At 35.8% G+C, this 22,079-nt stretch overlaps 4 protein-coding genes and 1 long non-coding RNA gene across 15 annotated transcripts in view; 2 read left to right on the top strand and 3 right to left on the bottom strand.

Moving 5' to 3' along the window:
- pnpla8 (patatin-like phospholipase domain containing 8) overlaps positions 1–1,807 on the bottom strand; it is a 25,436-nt gene extending 23,629 nt beyond the window's left edge. For all 6 annotated transcript variants that reach the window (XR_015482871.1, XR_015482870.1, XM_087248111.1 and 3 more), the window contains exon 1: positions 1,696–1,807. The gene's annotated coding sequence lies outside the window, so the exon portion shown is untranslated. The remainder of the gene's footprint in view (positions 1–1,695) is intronic.
- LOC147844665 (uncharacterized) overlaps positions 1–22,079 on the bottom strand; it is an 892,045-nt gene that overhangs the window by 477,779 nt on the left and 392,187 nt on the right. The gene's annotated exons all lie outside the window — the stretch shown is intronic.
- Positions 850–1,700, top strand: akap14 (A-kinase anchoring protein 14). The gene has a single exon (XM_087248129.1). It carries the CDS (start codon positions 860–862, stop codon positions 1,328–1,330), a length of 471 nt encoding a protein of 156 aa, XP_087104255.1. The 5' UTR covers positions 850–859; the 3' UTR covers positions 1,331–1,700.
- ccdc87 (coiled-coil domain containing 87) lies at positions 3,389–11,968 on the bottom strand. Of its 4 annotated transcripts, none has more exons than XM_087248106.1 (19): positions 11,378–11,968; positions 11,153–11,304; positions 10,334–10,584; positions 10,095–10,227; positions 9,930–10,023; positions 8,798–8,877; positions 8,560–8,714; positions 8,368–8,488; positions 8,075–8,288; positions 7,200–7,319; positions 6,982–7,097; positions 6,771–6,900; positions 6,554–6,660; positions 6,212–6,327; positions 6,104–6,126; positions 4,550–4,702; positions 4,281–4,395; positions 4,034–4,176; positions 3,389–3,952 (listed from the first exon to the last, which is right to left on the bottom strand). In XM_087248106.1, the coding sequence occupies exons 9-19, from the start codon at positions 8,102–8,104 to the stop codon at positions 3,713–3,715; spliced, it is 1,293 nt and encodes a 430-aa protein (XP_087104232.1). In that variant the 5' UTR covers positions 8,105–8,288; positions 8,368–8,488; positions 8,560–8,714; positions 8,798–8,877; positions 9,930–10,023; positions 10,095–10,227; positions 10,334–10,584; positions 11,153–11,304; positions 11,378–11,968; the 3' UTR covers positions 3,389–3,712. The 4 variants fall into 4 exon arrangements, with proteins under 4 accessions (XP_087104232.1, XP_087104230.1, XP_087104233.1 ...); XM_087248104.1 differs by having other exon boundaries at positions 8,088–8,288; XM_087248107.1 differs by lacking the exon at positions 8,798–8,877.
- Positions 12,747–22,079, top strand: irf5 (interferon regulatory factor 5). 3 transcript variants are annotated; one of them, NM_001327817.1, is made up of 10 exons: positions 12,747–13,021; positions 14,470–14,581; positions 15,940–16,062; positions 17,072–17,258; positions 18,231–18,256; positions 18,342–18,369; positions 18,465–18,908; positions 19,457–19,846; positions 20,769–20,887; positions 21,674–22,079. In NM_001327817.1, exons 2-10 carry the CDS (start codon positions 14,531–14,533, stop codon positions 21,854–21,856), a joined length of 1,551 nt encoding a protein of 516 aa, NP_001314746.1. In that variant the 5' UTR covers positions 12,747–13,021; positions 14,470–14,530; the 3' UTR covers positions 21,857–22,079. The 3 variants fall into 3 exon arrangements, with proteins under 3 accessions (NP_001314746.1, XP_087102497.1, XP_087102498.1); XM_087246371.1 differs by having other exon boundaries at positions 12,814–12,982; XM_087246372.1 differs by lacking the exons at positions 12,747–13,021; positions 14,470–14,581 and adding an exon at positions 14,927–15,685 and having other exon boundaries at positions 15,771–16,062.

Genomic DNA, 22,079 nt, shown 5'->3' with positions numbered 1-22,079 from the left:
ATATATATATATATATATATACATATATATATATATATATACATATATATATATATATATATATATATATATATATATATATATATATATATATATATATATATATATATATATACATATATATATATATATATATATATATATATATATATATATATATATATATATATACCTACATATATATATACCTACATATATATATATATATATATATATATATATATATATATATATATATATATATATATATATATATATATATATATATATATATATACCTACATATATATATATATATATATATATATATATATATATATATATATATATATATATATATATATATATATATATATATATATATCAGTTGAAAGAAAACTCAAGGCTCAAGTCTAATATTCAAAACCTTCTTACAAGAATAACAGAAACAGAACAGAAAACTTTTACACCTATACCTCCTTCTACGTGATCATCTGAGAAGTGAAAGACCAGTTCCTTTTGAGTTACATCTTTTCTACTAATCATTTATCCAGCTCACAAAACAGGTCTGAATAATTCATTTATGAATCACACTGATCAACAACTTTTGGTTTGCTGCTGATACAAAGCAATGGCATGACTTAAAATGCTTATGATGCTTTTGTGAGCTTTCTGAAGTTTGCAAAATATGTTAATTATATTTGCATTGCATTATTGTAATAACCATTACATCACCCAAAGATTCCCTGGGCTTCAAAGCAGAACATCGCAATTACTTTATTATAATAATAATGGCCAACAAATGAAATGTATAAATGCGCGTTAAATCGATTTAAAACGTGACGTCTCAGTGCGCGTCACCTTGCTGTCACTCATCGCCATGGAAACCGATGTCAACATGACAGAAGCGCTGACAGCTATGGAATCGGACAACGCAAATGCCGCTTGTCAAATCAAAAACATCGACTGGATCTCATGTAAAGACTTCACAATCGAAATCGGAGAGCAACAGATCAGACAATACATGGCCACGTGGGAGATCCAGCACCCCGGCTGGCTCTACAGTCTGACGTTTCTCCAGCAGGCAGAGCTGGAGTTCAAAACCCAGTACCAGTACGAGGTCCAGTGGAGCATCCCGACCCGATTCACCCCGATCCCCAGAGCCACGACCCGCGTCTACTTCATCATAGAGATCTCCAAAATCAAACCTGACAGCCTGCCCGTGAACGTGCATTTCATCATCGAAAGCAACCGCTCCAAACATGTTCCAGGACAAATGAGGTTCAGGGAAAAGTGGCTGATGGATGTCATCGAGAGCAAGACTTTGCTTTTAGACACTGTTGACTTTTAAAACATCGATATTTGTCAATATGACTGTGCTTGCAGAGAACATCTGTCAATGGAAATCAATTTAGTTGTACCTAATAGGAATATAACTAGTTTTTCTTTTCATTAGAAATACAAAAACGCCTCATATTTACGGTAAATGTGGCCTAATTCATTGTTATGAGTAGTTATTTATGTCTATCTTTATAGATACTTATTTAATATCTTTATAAATGTGACGCTTTACTGATAATATATGTTTGTTATTTTCAAAAGGCTGCTCGTGGGACCTTTGGTCTTGTTATGATAAGCCAGTAATGGCTCAAATAATCAGTTCCGCTCGTTTAAATGTGAATTTGAAATATGGAGTAGAATAATAAACAAACATACCCGTCCATTGCTGATTATTCGCTGTCATTTCGATCAGAAATAACTGAAAGCGGTGAGCTGTGTCAATCCCGAAAGGAAGATTTGACAGGAAACGTTTAGAAACAGAAAACATGACGTGATGCGAGCACAGCCAATCAGAGCGCCGCGATTCTCCTCTTCTACTCGGATGACAGAAGCAACACAAACAAGCTGGAAAAGGAACACTGCCGACTATTGGTCGAAAGGGAAACAGCGCACCCAACTATAGACCATTTCAATGTGGGCATGTCTCTGGCCTGTGAATTTGTTTATTGAAAATGATTCATTTCTGGATATTAAATGTAACAACAAGGTCTTGAGATCACTACTGATAAAAAAATATTTCCCTCTTTCTGTTAAAAGAAAAGTTTTAAAGTAAGAAAAAGATACCTGTCATTTGCCTTGTTACCCAAAATGAAAGCAGTGCATTTCAAAACAATTAATGACATTTATCCATTTAATGAATTTCTTACAATAAGATTTAATTTACAAAGTAAAGCTTGTATTTTCCGCTTGAAAGATATTAAATCTCAGGAACATCTTTTTTATAGTTGTTCTATTGTCAAAGCCATTTGGGACCGACTGTATGAGTGATTGATGATAAAAAATGTAATACCTGCGTTTGACTATCACATTGTGAAATTCAGCGTTTTTATGAAAAACAAAGAATTTGAATTTCTGTGTAATAATATGTCAATTGTAGCTAAATTTTACATTCACAAATGTAGATTTGTTCAAGTTTCTTCTTGTTTCAAAGCATTTAAAAATATTTCAACATTTTATATAAATCCATAAAACAGGTAAAAACAAAAGGTGCCTCAAAGCTATCTAAACTTATGTCAGCTCATATGGACTGACCACTCTGAATGTAATGTGTTTTCTTTTGTATTATTTAAGGTTTATTCATGCTATTATTATTATTATTATTATTATTATTATTATTATTATTATTATTATTATTATTATGTACTACTTTGTTTATTAAATGCTGCTTGGATATAATGTTATATATGTTTAACAATGGAAATTGAAAATCCCTGTTTGTTATTTGAAGGTTAAATAAAAATAAACAAACAAATAAATAAATAAATAAACGTCTTTTGCTTATGAACATTTCCTGCTTGTTATCAAACTATTTCATAGCTGTAACAAGAGGCAATTCAATCATAACTTCTTGTAAAACAGCCGTCATAATATCATTTATTAATATGTTGCTCTTTTTGGATTCACGGATGCTATAGAAATGAAAAATGTAAAACAGGAAATATCCTGGGACTATTGTTTTTGTTTACATCCCTCAAAATGATAATAAAAAAACTTTTTAGATTTTTTTAGATCAATTTAATATGCAAAAAAAAATGTGATTTTGGGATTTTTGCATATGAAGATTGAAAATATGATGTTATTAATCCATTGTTTGAGTCACAAAATAGAATAATAAATGTAATTACAACCACTGTACATTGTTTAATTACACAGACTATATATTTGATTTCACCTAAATTTTAAATTAATACCCTGAAATAAATGTAAAAACATATACATTAAATTGCTTTATAAAATAAAACAATAGTTATAAAATAATCACATTTAAATGCTTTGGTAAAATAGAAAATATTTTGAAAATATGCTAAATATTAATGCAATTTATTAAAGCACATCAAGAATACTAAAACACTGGCATATAATATTTATTTACAAATAACATGCATTTAAAATCATTAGTTCTGTAGTAATTATATTGGCATGACACATAATACAGTATAAGTTTGCAATATTTCAAACATAAAAAAGTGTACATCTTCTAATTCCAAGGGGGTTTAATTACAAATAAGAAATAAGAAAAAATATTGATCAAATGTTGATCAATGTGTATGGAGTCTTCAGCTTTTGAATGTTTTTACCTAAACAGTATAGAAACAATCAGTTCGGTAAAAAACTGTCAGAACCTGCTTTATTTGCATAGAACTGAACTAGAACTAAGTTGTTACATTTGTCATTAGAGTTCACAGTGTTGTAATATTCTCCCACTTCTCTCACAGTCTGATGTAGGTTGCTCCAGTAGGTTTTGATGGTTGCCCGGGTAAAGCTCCTGACTTTGACTGAGAGGAGGAAGCCTTACAGGTAGAGCTGTCTGTCCTTTTAGAAACATCTCCAGAGATTGAACCCGTCTCTCCTGCTGCAGCCAGTACAACATCTCAGTCCGGTCCCAGCGCATCTTCTCCCTGTATGGGCGACCCTGGGACAGCCAAAAACAATGACAAAGAAGGACAACTGCAAGCAAATTAACAATAGTGTATACAAACAGTCACGCTCTCACCTTATAGCTGATGTTGTCATGAAAACGGGTTGTGATTTGGCCTATTATCTGGGACAGTTCCTCATCTACAACTGAAATTTGAGAGTTGAGCTTCTCCCTTTGAGTCGCCTCCTCCATTCTAGCCATAGATGAGCCAGGAAAACCTGTGTATTCACATTACATCTGTACTAAATGTATGATATAGTCCCATGCATGCAATCCATCATCTCAACAGGGCAGAATTCATTATTCTGTGTGTCTAATGTACCCGGCTGGAAAAATCTGTTGGGATCAGATGCCTCCTTCTCAAAGTCCTCCAACCTGGAAAGCAAGAGCTCCCTCTTCTGGATCAAACAGGTGGCCTGCTCCCATGCAGCAATAGCCTGATAGGACAAATGCAACTATGTGACAACACTGAAGATGATGATGCATAGCCAGGATAGTTTATTTATTATTATTATTATTATTATTATTATTATTATTATTATTATTATTATTATTATTATTATTATTATTATTATTATTATTATTGTATACCTCCTGCAGATGGTCCCTGTGCTCGTATGAGCTGTATTTAATGGCCATGTCTAGTCGCTGTCCTTCTGGCAGATGCAGGGCATTCCAGACCCTTTCCAGCCTGAGCTGCAACTGTTCAGTATCCAGCAGACCAGAAGCTGGACCTTCACCCTCCTGTCCAGAACAACCATCAATCCATCCATCAGTTTGTCTCTGCATCCATCCATATTTCAACCAGTCTCTCCATAATTCAGTCCATCAGTCTCTCCTTCTATTCATCCATCAGTCTCTACATTAATCCATCCATACGTTTCCTGGTCCATTCATCAGACCCTCCATCCATCCATCCATCCATCCATCAGTCTCTCCATTAATCTAACAATTTATCAGTCCAACAGCCAATCCATCCAACAATATATTATGCTGTCTATCCATTGAACTTTCCATCCATCCATCCATCCATCCATCAGTCTCCCCATTACTCCATCCACCGAATGATCTATCAGTACATCAAACCGTCTCTCAGACCTTCAATCCATCCATCCATCCATCCATTACTCTCCATTAATCCATCCATCCAACGATCTATCAGTACATTAATCCATCCATCAGTCTTTCAATTAATCCATCAATCTAACGATCTATCAGTTCAATCAATCCATCCATTCAATGATCTATTAGTTTATCCATCCATCAAACTTTCCATCCATCCATCCATCAGTTTCTCCATTAATCCATACATCAGTCTTTCCATCCATTAAACTTTCCATCCATCCATCCATCCAACAATCTATCTGTACATCCCATCCATCCACCCATCCATCCATCCATCCATCCATCAATCCATCCATCAATCAGTCTTTCCATTAATCCATCCAACGATCTTTCAGTCCATCAACCAATCCATATATCCAACAGTTTGTTAGTCTATCCATCCATCAAACTGTCCATCCATCCATCTGTCCGTCTCTCCATTAATCCACCCATCCAACTATAAATCAGTCCATCCATCAATCCATCCTTCCATCCATGCATTAGTCTCACCATTAATCCATTCATCCAACAATCTATCAGTCCATCCATTCCTCCATCCATCCATGAATATCTCTATTAATCATCCATCCAATGATCAGTCCATTCATCCATCAGTCTTTCATCAATTCATTAGTCTCTCCATTCATACCTAAATGAATCTTTGCATCCTTACATCCATCCATCCATCCATCCATCCATCCATCCATCCATCCATCCATCCATCCATCCATCCATCCATCCATCCATCCATCCATCCATCCATCCATCCATCCATCCATCCATCCATCTATCTATCTATCTATCTATCTATCTATCTATCTATCTATCTATCTATCTATCTATCTATCTATCTATCTATCTATCTATCTATCTATCTATCTATCTGTACTTTCATCTATTCCTCTGTATTAAAAAAGTGATTATGCAAGCTACAACTATGATTTAAACTCATTTCTGTTGAGCTGACATGACATATAAAGGAGAAATTAGTTCAAAACAGAAGTGCAGTTTTATATTACAAGGAAAAAAACATGAACTCACCACATCCTCTTCAAACTTTCTCTCTGAAACACAGATATTCCATGTGTAAATAGCACATTTTCATAAACAGACCAGTATTATTTTTGTTTCTAAAGAAAAATAACATGCCATCCAGTTCTGGTTCTCTCCCCAGTCCCCCCATCTCTATAGTGTTGATGTTCCAGAACCCAGGAACAAACTCCTGTTTGCATCTCCTAAGTGAATCGATCCTTTCCTGCTGCTTTCTGAAAGCGATGATCATCAGATAATATTGATAAGATTAATCTTCGAGTTCATTTTTAATTATAGACATAGAATAACTGGAATCTCACATTACTAGTATTGCACATTGTTTTGTGCTTGTTTTTTCAACTATGAGGCCAATTATGAAGACTCACCAAATCATGTGTCAATCTCCAAATAAATTAGGGAAGAAGAACTAAACATAAAATCCAGATATTAATACCAGACCTTCTCCTCTCCGCTTTCTGGAGTTGATCCAACTTGTGTCTCTCTGCCTCTTCACCATCATCGTCACTGTCATACAAGTGAAACAGAACTGGCAGATAATCAGAGTCCTTCGAAGCCAAGACACAAAAAAACAATCACAACTACTGAAGTACACAAATGACCCACCAGTCTGACTATACTCATCAGCCATTAGCAAACCCACATATTATAAACTTACCTGATTGGAAATGTAGTCCAGATAATCATCTAGTGATAGTTGACACCTCCACCATTGGAACCAGGCTCTGTACGCTCTTGTGGTCACATCTTCAGGCCTCTTTCTGTTTACATTCCTCTCGATTCTCTTTCTGCATATTTGATGCAAGATTAAATGTAATTTTGTGATATCAAAGTACAACAAATTCACAGATAATAATGTAGAACAGTACCTGTGGGATATGTTGTATGGATTGGGCCTCCTGAGTGATTGGTTTATTAGTTTGTCATTAACTATTCTTTTTGGTAGACATAAGGGATTTTTCAAGGAAGGCTCGATAGTGGGATCCTTTAGAAGATGGATCAAAAGACGATTTTATTATTCTCAGATGTATGATATGAGGATGTCATCTACCAAATCATCTAGTCCAAAGACCACTACTTGGCTTACCTCTTCAAAGTCAAAATACTTTGTTGAAATATTCTTAAATAATTCCTCATAGACATTGCTCATCTCCTGTTTTTGTTCAATCAAGTTCTGATCCATCTGAAGAACCGATGCCGAATCAATCTAGACATCGGAATCATACATGCAAGTGCAATATAAGCCAAATTATTAAAGGTTTTACACACCACTTAATGACTTTAAGATTCATTCAAGACCTGCAAAAACCCTGTTGAATATTAATAATATATAATTACATTTTAAATATAGAGATAATATTATTTTAAACTACAAATATACAAATAAAATCACTTATTGAAATACAATATGCATATTAAATGGGAAAACAAACATTTGAAAGGTTGTCTAAAATAAAAAAAAATTAAATATAACAAAATAAAATCCTCTTTTGACTTTCTCTCTAAAACACAGATATTTCTGACATAAAATAACACATTACTTTATTAATTATTTGGTAAATATTAATAATATGTAACTACATTTTAAATACAGAGATAATATTATTTCAAACTACAAATATACAAAAAATCACTTATTAAAATAAAATATGAATATTAAATGAAAAAACTAACATTTTAAAAGTTGTCTAAAATAAAATATAATAAAATAAAAAATCTGAGTAAAAATACAATTAAGCTAAAGATACTCTTTAAAAATACAAATGAAACTGCCAAAGACAGACAATAAAACCATTAAAAATATACTTAGAACTACCTAAATACACTAATATATACTCTACAATAATAAATAAATGCATTAAAATGACCAAAAAAATTATAAAATAAAAAAAAACAAGATTCAAATTTCTAACTTTCAAAAACACCTTAACAGTATATAAATACTACCAAAACAACACTGACATTAGAGTAGCACCTCTTTAGTGAGATCATTGTAGACTGGTGGGCACATCCTGAGTTTGAGGGTCTCTGGAAAAACCCAATCAGGCACTCTGACCGCGGCAGTGCGCATGATGGTTTGAGGGGTAAACGCCACACTGACCACGTCTCCTTGTGCACGCAATTGTTTTTCCACAGCTCTGCCCTTCTTTTTTTCCTTTACTTCCTCTTTCATTTTCTAGACAGAAAATAGCAATGAACAACTGTAAAGTCAGATCTGCAGACGGTTTATCGCAGATGATCCAGTCTCTACGTACCAGTAGTCTTTTTTTGAGCTTTTGGAGTCTGCTAGAGTTAAAGAAGGTCAACGCATCTATAAGTGGGAACAGATCTGCCTCACAGTTACAGTCGTCTTCATTATCGCTCTCCTGTAATAATCTAAAAACACATCGATGTTTATTTTTGCACTATGAATGATATGTTGCATGGGTGAATTTTAAAATCCCAACCTCTTCAGATCCTCTCCAGGGCTGATGTGTTTCTCCAAGCTGGAAGGAGAATCTGTGGACAGTAGGAGCAATGGGGATGAAGGCCGACGAAGCTGCCTTATATCCAGCTCCTCCAGAAGACTCTCTCTCCGCAGGTTTGGCATGGAATGACATCCCTAAGAGAGAAGAAACAGAATTTGTCTACATGCTAAACGTTGAACATTTGCAATATGGAACTTGTGGTTAAATTTCTTGTCACCTTTAATCTGACCAATCGGTTTTGATTGGGACTCTGATCTCGCTCTTGTTTTAGTGTACTGCAGATGCTTGCTGTGGAACCTGGATGAATGATGCATCTTATGAGTGATGCATCTTATGAGTGATGCATGATGCATCTTAAAGAGTGTCCTATAGTAACGTCTTGCTTTATAACCCATCACCTGTAATTTGGTTGTATATAAGAATTCTCATGTATTGACCTTATTCATCACGTTCAAGCAGGCTCCCGTTGGAATCTTTTTGGCCAGTTTCATTAATTTTCATTGATTTGTAGACGTCCAAAAGAGCGCACTATGCTTCTTAATGTTGCAATCTAATATTATTGAATCAATCAACTTTTTGTGTATAGTTATGAACACACTTGTTTATAGAGGAAGTTTGACTGTTTGTTATTCCTAGCCATTTCACCCATAAGTGAAGTTCTAAAACAATTGCAAAAGTGAGAGCACTTCAGCCTTGCAGATTAAGGTCAATACATCCCTTTTTATTATAAATGCACAGCTTGAAATGAAACAATGTAACTTTAAACTGCAGTTCATTTAACTGTGACTGGTGTCACCAATCACAAGTGTTCCTGAATTCCACATGTAAGCCATTTAAAGGGATAGTCCACCAGAAACATATTAATAATGCCATCATTTAGTTACTGTCATGACTTTCTAAATTTGTATGCTTTTCTGTGGAATAAAATTTTGTAAGGAATATATTTGTCTGTATAAAGAAAGTAAAAAGATTCAAAACAACTTTGTTTTAACAAAAAAGCTTGTTTTAAATGTTCATTTTTTACATAAAAAACAGCTCTTTTGCTTCATAAGAACTCAACATATCATCAGGAGCCATGTGCATTCATTTAGTTTTGCCTGTATTTGTTTTTTGACTCTCAAAATGCTGGTAGGACCACGATTTCAGCTGAAAGGTTTGAAATGCTTTACTGAAGAAATAGACAGTCTACTTATTCTTGAATGGCCTGAGGGTCACAAGCTTTTAGAGTCTGCTAGAATTAAAGAAGGTCAAGGCTTCTTTAAGCATTAGTAGTAGTTTTTGGGTCTCTTTAAAACAACATGTAGTTGCATACATAAAGGCAAAACATGTATTTGTATGTCTTGCCGTACACTGATTGTCGGTCTTATATAAGATTTGCTCCATGTTGCAGGGCAGAAGGTCATACACACTTTGTAGATCCAGCTCCCCGATTTTATCCTGAATCTGTAAACACAAAAACATTCTAATAAGACCTTAACATGTCTCTCTTTACAACATGATTACACATAACACACCTCCCTGAGGTCATCCTCCACAGTTTTTTCCTGTGTGCACGTCTCTGTTTGTAAAGCTTTTTGCTGTATTACAGTACTCCTCATAGCCTTGATTCCTGTGACAATCCGGCATCGTATTGAACGAATATTCAAGCTGCAAACAGAAATAGTCACAATTTAATGTCAAAAACAATTAATAAAATAAATAAATGAATTAATTAAAAATAATTGCACACTTGATATAAAAAAGAGACACTTACAGACTGGTGCAGTCCACGGCCAACTGAGCTGCCAGCCTCTTGCGGTTGGCACAATCGCTGAAGACCCCTCGCCTCCGCAGAGTCTCTGTCAGGTGAAGGTAGCGCAGAAACAGCTGCTCACAGATGTGCAGAACCTCGCTGAAGGTCTGGCGATGCAGCTGCACTTTCTCATCCCGGCTCAGTGTGGAGTCCACGGGACGGATTTTCAGGTCCTGCCAAATCAGAGCCAGCTCAGAGGACAGCACTGCAGTCTAAAAGTCAAAAGCAAAAAAAAAAAAAAAGAGATTTAACGGAGTGTATACAATCCAGTAAATGAGTAGAACAAAATAATCTGAATGAATGAAAAAGTCTGCAGACAATGTAAACTCTCAAAAATACAAAAAGGACACAAGGGAGATAAAGTAACAATAGCTTGGCGTTGACGAGGGTCAGTGTGTGACTGAAATGCTCGCCTTTTTTTATTTATTTTTTGAGAGTGTGCAGTCACTTAAAGGGACATTTCACTCAAAAAATTAAGATTTATTCACCATTTACTCACTCGCAAGTGGGCTTTTCCTCTGTTGAACATGAAAGAAGATATTTAGAATATTGTTAGAAACCTGTAACCATTGACTTCCATGGTAAATAACAAAACAATTAGAATGGAAGTCAATGGTTACCGTTTTCAAAATGTTTTGAAACTATTGTATCTTGTGTTCAACAGAAGAAAGAAACACATAAAAGTTTGAAACAAGTAAAGGGTTAGTAAATGATGACTTTTATTAATTTCTCACAAACGCTTTTAGACAATGTCTGCAATATATTTTTAATCTGTCTGACCAGAGACTGTCGGTCTTCATCACAGATGGAGTAACGCTGTGATATCTGCATGATTCTGTCCTCAAGCTGTTTGCACAATTGTGTCAGAGAACTCGGGATGCATCTTTTCTTATTGTTAACTGAAGACTCCAACATCACTTCCTTAGACCTGTCTGCAGATGAATTTATGAATTAGCATTACTGTTATTTCAATGACAAACATTTGAGAGTTGAATAAGTACAAACCTGTCATCCTTCCAACACGGACGTCCATATGGCTGAAAAATGAAAGTGATCTCTGAAGAATATCTTGATAGTGACCATCATTTGTAGATCACATCACATTGTTAAGAAATCCTTAATAATTTCCCCAGTCATTCTCAAAAAGTCACTGCACAAGAGGAATGTCTGACAGTCTTATGGTAAAACTAACTAGTCAAATAGTCAGAAATTATGGTCAAACAAAATTATATTTAAAAAACATCTTCAGAGTTTTAGAAAAACAGCATCCAGTTTCCGCATTCATTCGGCAGTAGCAGTTTTAAGTGCTGTTTTAACGTTAAGCTGTTTTAGGTTTAAACCTGGTGCAATAAAGCTCTTTAGTGAACATCACGTGATTTATGTCAAAACAGTACTAGTAAAGTATATTTATAATTAAATTACAATACAAACGGTTTAAAAATTAACTAGACTATTATGTATTGTGGTTTGAAGATCAAAATCAAGACAAAAATATAGTTTATCGAAATGTGGCTAAAGTTCCGCCTGTGCATGTCGGTGTACTAACAAGCGACGTTACCCTGGAAACTCTGGTCACGCACGACGTCATTGCGCACCCTTGGAATTGACACTGCGTGGCTTTTAATTGTGCTGGTAAATTTTATCTTAAAACGAACTTTAAAAGAAAAATGTTTACTGTATTCAGTTAGTTAATTTAAAGTATTTAAAACTGCGCGCACAATAATTAAAAACAAACTTATTCAAAAGATTTTCAATGAGTAAATGAAAAGTCTGAAGTAAATGAACATTGTATTTAGAAATAAACATTAAGATGTAAATATTTAGAACAAAATAAATATTATTAGCGTAATATAAACTAATAATAGCCAAAATAATAATGGCTTACCATTTTATTAAAATAAATAAACAAAAATGTGATTAAAACAAACAACTCCAAACAGTCGTTACACAAACTAGTTTAAAATGATCAAACCTGATTAAAATAAATAAATTAATATGCTAGTTAAAATAAGAATATATAAAAACAATATAAACACAATATTATGTCAAATATTATTATATTATATATGCTCGTGAATCAAAAGAAGTCTCAGAACCCACCTAGCGAACAAATAAACGTACAGCAGCTTATAGTGTAAACTTATAAACACTAAATATTGTTTTATTAAATCTCAAATGGGATTAAATAAATGGGAAATATTTACAGTTTAGAAATTAATTTTCTGCACAGCTGGGTTAAATCTTATAAAACTTTAAAAGCAGTACTTTCAGTATGGTATAAATAAATACTTAAATAAAAAAATAAAAAAATAAAAAATAAATAAAATGCTAATAAAATGGACATTTCGTTGCTGAATCTCTTACAAACTTTGACACAGAGAGAGCGTCTAGAGAACACACCACTTCCGTTTACATTAGCCCCTGTCATCCGGAAGGGTGGTACCTGTTCAACTTCTGCAAACACGTCTTGTGTCGTCTCAAGCCTGTAAAAAACAATATGGATATGAGCAGGTCCTGCTGGAGAGGCGCGATCAGTCAGTGCGAGCTTGATCTGCACTAAGGACGTTCAGACGCGGATCGAACCTTCACCTGGATATATGCGTCCGTCAGGTAAACGCTGATTCACCGTTTGGACACTTTTGCGTGCAGGCAAGTGATTTTTACCTTCGTTAAAGCATTTGTTAAAGTTACAGAGCACTAAATTCTGACTGTTTTACTTTGAATTGCTCCGACGAGTGCTTGTCGTTCTCAGACAGGTGGTATTTAACCTGGCGTTTTGGAAACAATCGTGGCTCTTTCGGTATTTAGCAGCGTTAATGTGTTTTGTTTTTTGTGTGCGCGCATTTGTATCTTACTTAAAAAAAATCATGTTTGGTAATATATAACTGTGAGTTCCTCCCAATTATTTAAAAAATGTTTGGTTTTCGTGTGTAAAATAACCTTGGTTATAAATATAATATGTATATCATATTAAATATATAGTATATTAAAGTATTGTCTATTATCTATCTATCTATCTATCTATCTATCTATCTATCTATCTATCTATCTATCTATCTATCTATCTATCTTTATGCTATTCACTATACTCAACAATTGGTTTTAAATAGAAATACTGTATTAAACGGTGTTATCGATTTAGGTACTTTTAATAATCAATAATGTTGTTGACTTAAAAAGGTTGATAATCTAATCTAATTGCTTTTAGCCATTTTTTACAACATAAACATTAATTATACGGCTCTAAATAAAGTTTCTTGTGTTAAAGGTAAAAAAATAAACAGCTTTTCTGGAGACCTTCAGACATATTAAATACAAATGCTCAAAAAAAGTGAAGAACTGCATTGTTTATACCTTGAGATAAGTGCAATAACTTAACTTAATTAGAGAAGACTCATCAGATTTTCTTTAATCAGGTTCTCCACCTACTTCTCCATCCTAAAACAAATCAAATTGACTCTTGTTAGCATTAGGCTAGCATTGTTCCTCTTGTCAATTCTTAATGAATGAATTTAGTAGTATTTCCAACTTCCTTAATGGGAGAGAAATATTAAGACAGCATTTAGCACTCGCTAAAAAAAGTCCTGTGAGTGTCAGAATGTTCAGTCAGCTTTGAAAGTTTCAGAGCCTCTTTCATTTCTGCATAAATCAGATACAAAACAAATCCGTCACGAAAACACCTTTTGGTCGAAGTGTCTTTTTTCCCCCTTTTGTAAAAGCTGCCGGCACTAATGGTAGCGTTCAAGCTTGGCTGTCATTGTGCTCGGTCATGTTGACGTTTATTTACAGAGGTAACATGACCTCGCTGCTACTGAGCTTTTAAAAACCAAATACCCGCATGTTTCTATTTTCCCACGAGCACCTGCTTTGATAGCAGCGATTCGAGGTTTAGCTGAGGCCTAAAGGCTCTCTTCTTGTCACATTTATCACCGTGCTGCTATTGTGGTGAAGGTATTCAACCTTTTGCCCTAAAATTGTTAAAGATATCTGTTTGGTTACACAAATGTCATTCATTTTTTCAAATCATGTTCGTCTGTGATGGTTTCTTACTTCCAGACTAAATCATCCGTCTGTTCCCTTACTGTTTTTGATAATAGTTGACCTAAAGAACAGTGTTCACCATCACTACCTCCTCCGACCTCTTTGCTGTCCAGCACCATGAGTGGTCAACCACGGAGGATCCGTCTGAAGCCATGGCTGCTGGCACAGGTGATCTAATAATTACATTGTAATTTTAAAAGAAAAAAAATAAATACTGTAAAGGATCATTGGAATTCATGCAAGAGGCTTTTTGAAAACAGGACGTACGATTATAGATTGTTACACCAAAAATGACTTCCCACATGTCCTTCCAAACCTGCTGTAAGAAACAAAAGAAATCCTATTGATTGTGTAATGGTTAAAATGTGGGTTGCATTGGTTTAATGGAAACTATTGGGGTCACCGTGTGTCTTAATAGAATTTTCTTTCTTTATGTGCCATTTTATCCTAATCTAGTATGGCCCAAAACACTCAACTAGATAGGGTTGCTAGATCTGGAACAAAATCAGACCACAGCCAAAATCACAAATGTCATTAAACAGGCCCTCTAAATATCACATTTAACATGTATGCCACGTCCATAACTGAAAAACACAAGATTATGCTTCATCCACAATTTTTAAATTGAAATTATAATCTTAAACACTATTGTTCGCATAAATGAGCTCAAAGACTATCAAAACTATAATTTTATCATTGATTGAATGGATAATATTCAAGATCTTTTGAAGAAAATCAACCTGCAGCAATTAAAATTAAAAAGAAGAATTGAGATTCTTTCAATTTACAATTATGGATTGTTTCTCAAAATTTCAGACCCAATCCTATATTTAATAAGGTCTTTTAAAGAAAATCGAAATGCAGCAATTGAACTGATTCCAATTTCAGTGGGGAAACTTGGCAACAATTGAGTATTTTTGTCAACGGTAAAACTTCAGTTATGGTTTCTGTTTAGTTTTTTTTAACAATACAATTACCATAAAAGCACTGATTCTTTCATGAGGTCACCAATCATATCACAACATTTTCACATACACACTTATGCATTTGAGCAATATAGTTGATTCTAAACCAATACAAATAAAAATTTAATTCAGAGCCACGCTCAAAGCTAGAAAACGTGGTAGATGCCACTTGTGCGACATTGTAAAAGTCTAACGTTGTTTGACCTCTTGTATTTGCAATCTGTGGGAATGCAAGTAGGAACTTGGATGCAAATGGATCAACATGGCTGTAATTCAGGCGATCGACAGAGAGCAGTTTGTTTTGAAAGTACATTGCCCCACTACTTGACAATAGAAAATTGATTTCGGCACATCCGTACTCTTTCTAAAACATTTGCTAATGTGACCTTCAGAGTTCAAACTGATTGGAATGGTATAGCCGTTCGACAGCCATCTTGCAGCAACCACCACATATCATCAACATCTAAAATGAAAGGAATACTAGAAGAGGAATATCATTGGAAATCTTGACATGTCAAGCTTGTTCTACATTAGTTAAGTAAACGTTTCTCGCCCTGCCAGATCAACAGCGGGAAATACCCAGGACTGCATTGGCTCAATCAAGAGCGTAGACTCTTTCGGATCCCTTGGAGACATGCCACCCGTCATATGCCTACCCTGGAGGAGGAGAACACTATTTTTAAGGTGAATTATATGACTTTGCAATCACTCATGCAAGTAGTATTTCATAAAGTTTTGTCCCCTGGGTAGTGTGACTACAATATTATCCCCCTTATATCTCCATTGTGTTCTAAAGTTAGCACTAGGGGGATTTGAGGGGTGTTTTGAAGTTTCAAGGTGCTAAAATACTCAGTAGTTTCACTCTGCATTGTTCAATAAAAGAAAGCATTTGTTATTGAAATGCCAGTTTGCTGTTGATGATTACTGCACATCACTGAGCCATTAATATTTCTGTATTCACAAGCCTCTGCAATGTGTTAAAGGACAGGCTTTTTAATACTTTTGCAATCGCGCTTTGGAGAACTAAAAATGGAGTTTCAATTCCACTTGACATCACCGCGGCAAGATTTTAAAGAGGAAGTCATGAGTTTAAAACCATGAGGTCGAAGACCCTGTTAGAGTTTTCTGCCTGTTACAATTGCTTTGAGCTGTTCAGTGCAAGTCTTACAATTAGTCAATATATTTATCAGAAAAACACACCAAACATATTGATAATTGAACAGATTGAACTCCACCGATTGGACTATATGTTAGAATAGTCTAACAATCTTGCACTGTTGCATTACTGAGCATGTGTTCACACTTGTTGTTTTGAACTTGTGGTTTGTACCAAAAATGAGTCGCTTAGGGTTCACATGATTTTTCTTTGTTTTAACAAAATGATGAGCTAAAAAGTAAGTTAAGACACAAAACGAAATCAATAAATCCAAAACATTCATTTTATTGTATATATTTTGCTAAATTACCAACGGGAAGATACCGAATATCAAAATCAACTAAATGCATGAAGTACATATGATGGAAATAGCTTTTGTTGAGAACTCCCAAAGAGCATATAAAATGTGTGAAGGAATTTAAAATGGAGGCAAAAAATCCCCTACATTCACATTGAGTAATCTAACTAGAGAATGTTTTGATTGATCCATTTTGAAGATAAAATTATTTTCTTCCGTTGGCTTATTTTGATTCGCAGGCTTGGGCTCTGGAAACCGGCAAGTACCAGGAAGGAATAGATGAGCCTGATCCAGCCAAATGGAAAGCTAACCTCCGCTGTGCCCTAAACAAAAGTCGGGAGTTCAGACTCAACTACGATGGCACTAAGGACACCCCCGTGCAGCCTTATAAGATCTATGAGGTGTGCGATCAGTCAGTCAATGGAGGTAAGGACATTGGACAGTTGCTCAAAATTGTTTGTAACTCCAGAATTAAAGCATAATATTTGGAAATGTGCTGTAAGTCAGCTGTTCCCAACCGTTTTTTGCCTGAGACCTCCTTTTCCCCTGGAAAATATTGATGTAAGGCCCCCTCCACATTTAATTATATTATAGCATCGTTTTCAAACAAACGGTATGTTTATTACTATATCTAGATATGTTTATGTACAAATAATAGCCTAATGAAAAATATCAGTAGGTCATTTGTATTAGGTGCACCTTGCGATATTGGGAATGAGTCGTCTGCAAGTGCCTTAATTTGGATAGCCTTATGCATTCATTAGTAAGAACTTTGGCACAGATAAATGCACTGTGGCTGGGGCAGGGACTCTGCTTTGAAAAAATGGAATAAAAGCATAGTTCAGGTGACTAACTTAGTATTTCTTGCATTTCGTGTTTTTTCGTATTACTAGAGCTGTGACCCGAAATGTTTGGAGCTTCCTCACCTGGGTCCTGTATGCTCATTGCTATTAGCTGCTGAAGGCGAATCAATGAGACTCGGGGTGGACGAATTACAAATCTGTCAATTTTTAGGTCAGCCAGGGGATAAAATGAACTAAGGCAACATCATCGTTTTACTAATTGTCCACTGCTATTTTTTTTTTTTTTTAAATATGACACAACACTACTGCGTTGTAGTTCACCATTGACGTTTTGGTGGTCAAGTACTTGCCCAGGTCTTTAGACTGAACGTTAAATTTATATTTATTTCATGACGTTAGACAGTCATGCTTTCGTAGTTTACACTAATATGGTAATTGGTATCGTTCTTGAAGACATTCACTGACTCTCAATCAATATTGTGTAATAACATAATAAAAAATTATTTGATTATTGTCATGTAAATGGATCCATAGTTGTTTTATTGGGAATAAAGATGTAAAAGCAATACATGATCTTTCCTTTTGTTGGTTTTAGATGCCGTAGAGGATGAGGAAGAAGAGGTAAGTGCTGAAGATAAAATTTTTATCTAATAACTGCAGGTCAAACTAAATAAATGGTTAAAATCTGTTTATTTTGGAATTTCAGCTACAAAACTTTGTCCACCTTTCCATTGGTAAGAATACAATTCAATTGTTTCTTTTTTTAATGAATGTTTGTTTATAACATGCATATTTTTTAATAAATATTCTGCTGCTTGTTTTCTGACAGACCCCAGAGTGGGCGAACCTTCCAACTACCCAGCGTACCCTCCTAGAGTTGACGTTCCCTTTACTTCTCCGATTGGTGACAGTTATAATCCTGCCCACCACAACCCTCCAATGAACCTCATAGGAGACATTCACAATAACCCTAATGGAGGTGCTTCTATGGTCGCTCATCTGGCCCAGCCTAGCACTGGACCTTCTGAATTTCCCAGTCAGAGAGCTATCAAAGTTGAACAAGGAGCATTTCCTATTCATGGCGGCGGACTGCAGAATGGTATGGGAATGGGGACTGGAGTCATACCACCTCCTGTTCTTCAAGATGTAGTTACTCATCCTGTTGGACCTCCAGCCATAGTGGACAGCCCAATGCAGGAGGTGCCATCTCAAGCAGAGAACCAGATTCATCCCTGCATCTCAGAATTGCTGAGCAGCCCACACATGCTGCCCTGTAAGCCTCTATTGCCTCATTCTTCTGGATATTAGACATGACTAAATCTCAGGGAAGAAAGTAGTCCCTCCTGTTCATTTTGAGTAATGCTGATGTTAAATGACTTTTTAAGGGGTGTGTGTTAAGCAGGGGTGTCAAACCTGTTCCTCTGTCCTGCAAAGTTTAGCTTCAGCCCTAATTAATTGTGCCTGAAGTAGCTATTCATGGTCTTCAGATTCATTAGAAATATCTAGGGATGTGTGTTGGGGATCAAATCTCCAGAACGTCGGCTCTCCAGTTGCAGGATTGGTATTAAGGGACTAAAATCAACCTATAGTGCACAACGTAGTTCTATTATTATGAAAACGTCAGTAGTTACATTGGAAGTGCAATATTTAAATCGCAGTTCATCCAAAAAGGAAAGGGGTGTCATCATTCTCACTTCTTTTGTGGTCCAAAATTGAAATGAGTATGTTAGGCTTAATATTCATGCTGCTTGTTTTTACACAATGGGAAGTGAATACTGAGCCAAATTGATGTTCATTGTTTTTTTACCCCTACTTCTCTAGTAACTGATCTGGATATCAAGTTCCAGTATAGGGGTCGGACGGCTGGTTCTCTGACGGTCAGTAACCCTCAGGGTTGTAGACTTTACTACGGTAACCTGGCGCCCACACTGGAGCAGGTGGCGCTGTTTGGTCCAGTCACTCTGCAGCAGGTGCTGTTTCCAGGAACGGCTGAGATCCAGAACGAGAAGCAGAGGTTCTACACCGACCATCTGCTGGACGTAATGGACCGAGGGCTGATTTTGGAGATCACGGGACAGGATATCTACGCCATCCGACTGTGCCAGTGTAAAGTGTTCTGGTCTGGGCCCGGTGTACTCGAGCAGGGTCCACCCAATCCAATGGAAAGAGAGATAAGGATCAGGGTCTTCAGTCTGAACAAGTTCCTTCAGGGTAAGATCAATCACTCTTGGATTTAATGCAACTAGAGACTCAACTAAGCGTGCTTTCACACCTTTGGATCGATTCTTTTGTTCTGAAAATTGATACAATGTTTGTTTTTGTTCTTGGAGCTAAAACAAGTCACGTGCGAGTAAACTCTTGCCACATTGGTCAAAGTTTCACGGTTTATTTTGCAGAGTCCCGCTCAGCTGTCATGCGTCCTTATTTTTATTTATGATGATGAGCAATAAGACATTCTTATTCACAGACATCATCATTAAATATAGATCAGAGGTCATACAGAGCCATTGGCAAATGTATTATAGGATTTACATTATAGAGAAATAACATAAACCAAGCTTACATATCCATAATACACTGTGATATAGCCTGGTGTGTGGGGTTGTTTTGCCTTTCACTACTATCAATCCGCTCCAGATTTCATTTCAATTCAGCCTAGACCACCTCATTCAGGTGATCTCAGACCGATTGTTTTGGCAGGGATCTGAGCGTTCTTTGCTGGATTCACATATACCAAACCAACCGTGCTAACTGGGGAAATGCAACAGGTTCCGAAACAAGTCTAGGTGTGAAAGCACCCTGAGACTCAATATTCGAAGTTTGGAAGAATCAAACTGGAAGCAAGATGACAGAATTGTGACCGAATTTATAAGACGACAAAACGTTCACATCCATGAAGTAAATAAAGCCTCACTTAACCAGACTTTGTTCTTCGTTTTGTTGCAGTAGTGCTGCAGGGGTTTCATGTCTTTGTTGGGAAGTGAAAAAGAGAAAATTGCCTAACTTGTCCTGTATATTTCAACTACACTTCCACACTTGTATGCTGGAACTGTATGTTGCATCATTGTGTTGACAAGTATTCGATTCAGATAAACAAAAAATGTCTCTGCTTTATCCTCCTCTTTTCCGCCAGCTCTCATTTTGTATCAGAAAGGAGAGGCGCCCACTCCACCACCCTTTGAGATCTACTTCTGCTTTGGGGAAGACTGGCCTGACCGAAAGCCTAAGGAGAAAAAGCTCATCATTGTCCAGGTGAGGAGATCACATCCCTGTTCATGTAGAGCAGGGGTCACCAATCCTGGTCCTGAAGGTCCCTGCTGGATATAGCTCCAACTTGCCTCAACACACCTGCCTGGATGTTTCAAGTATAACTAGTAATACCTTGATTGATTGGCTTGTTCAGGTGTGTTTGATTAGGGTTGGAGCTAAAATCTGCAGGACACCAGTCTTCCAGGAACAAGTTTGGTGACCCCTGATGTAGAGTGTGAAGACTGCTTAGTCATTGTTTTAAGTTGTTTAAGTCGTTGGGTGTTTCACATTACTTAATACCATGTTTTACCCAAATTAGCATTAAGAATTTGAGCTGAGGCTAAGGTTACGGTGCTGTATTCGTCATGTTTTTGGCCTGAAAAGACTGACATCTTTTCAAAATCAAACTTGTCAATATACACTGTATTGCAAATCTTTGTTTAATAATTTAGCATTTTCAAGCTAGCATTGATGTGAAGTAGCAAGATAAACATGATTAGCAAACCATGTTAAATAGTGTTATCAACAACAAACGGTGCTCTATTCACCAGATGAAGAGCTGTTTTAAAGCAAAATATAGATTAACGTTAGGTTTTTAGACTTAGCATTTTGCAATGTTAGCAATTTAGCTCCGGTATAACCAAGTGAACAGCTTTTCCAAGTCTAAGCTTTCATCATATAGTGCATTTCATCGCTTCATCATACAAAAGCATTGTTTTTCCAAACCTAGCTTGGATTGCTAAGGCAAAACAACCCTGCTTCTGCTAACTGTACCTACTTTTATTTTAGGTGGTTCCAGTTGTTGCCAGAATCCTTACCGAGATGTTTTCAGGTGAGCTCTCGTGGTCTACAGACAGCATTCGGTTGCAGATCTCCAACCCCGATTTAAAGGACCATACAGTGGAGCAGTTCAAAGAGATTCACAGACTTTTGCAGAGTCAAAGCGCACATCCCAACTGGCCGACTAACTGAAAGGAGAGACCATTATTATAGTTCTCATTCAAATTTGAGGTCCTTTCGGCACCTTTGAACAACAGAATAGGGAGGTGGCCTCAAATTTGCCTGAGTGAAAACATTTCCATAGGATAAACTGACCACTTGACATTTCTTTTCTAACATTTTTTTTGTTTGTTGTCTTTATGTAAACTTGTCTTTTAAAATGATATTTCAATAAATACCATTGCAGTATTTTAAA

This window comes from Danio rerio, chromosome 4 (genome assembly GCF_052040795.2).
Source record: "Danio rerio strain M-AB ecotype USA chromosome 4, GRCz13ab, whole genome shotgun sequence".
Classification (NCBI taxonomy): Eukaryota; Metazoa; Chordata; class Actinopteri; order Cypriniformes; family Danionidae; genus Danio; species Danio rerio.
The sequence above is the reverse complement of the archived record's forward strand: the minus strand, read 5'-3'. Positions and strand labels throughout refer to the sequence as shown.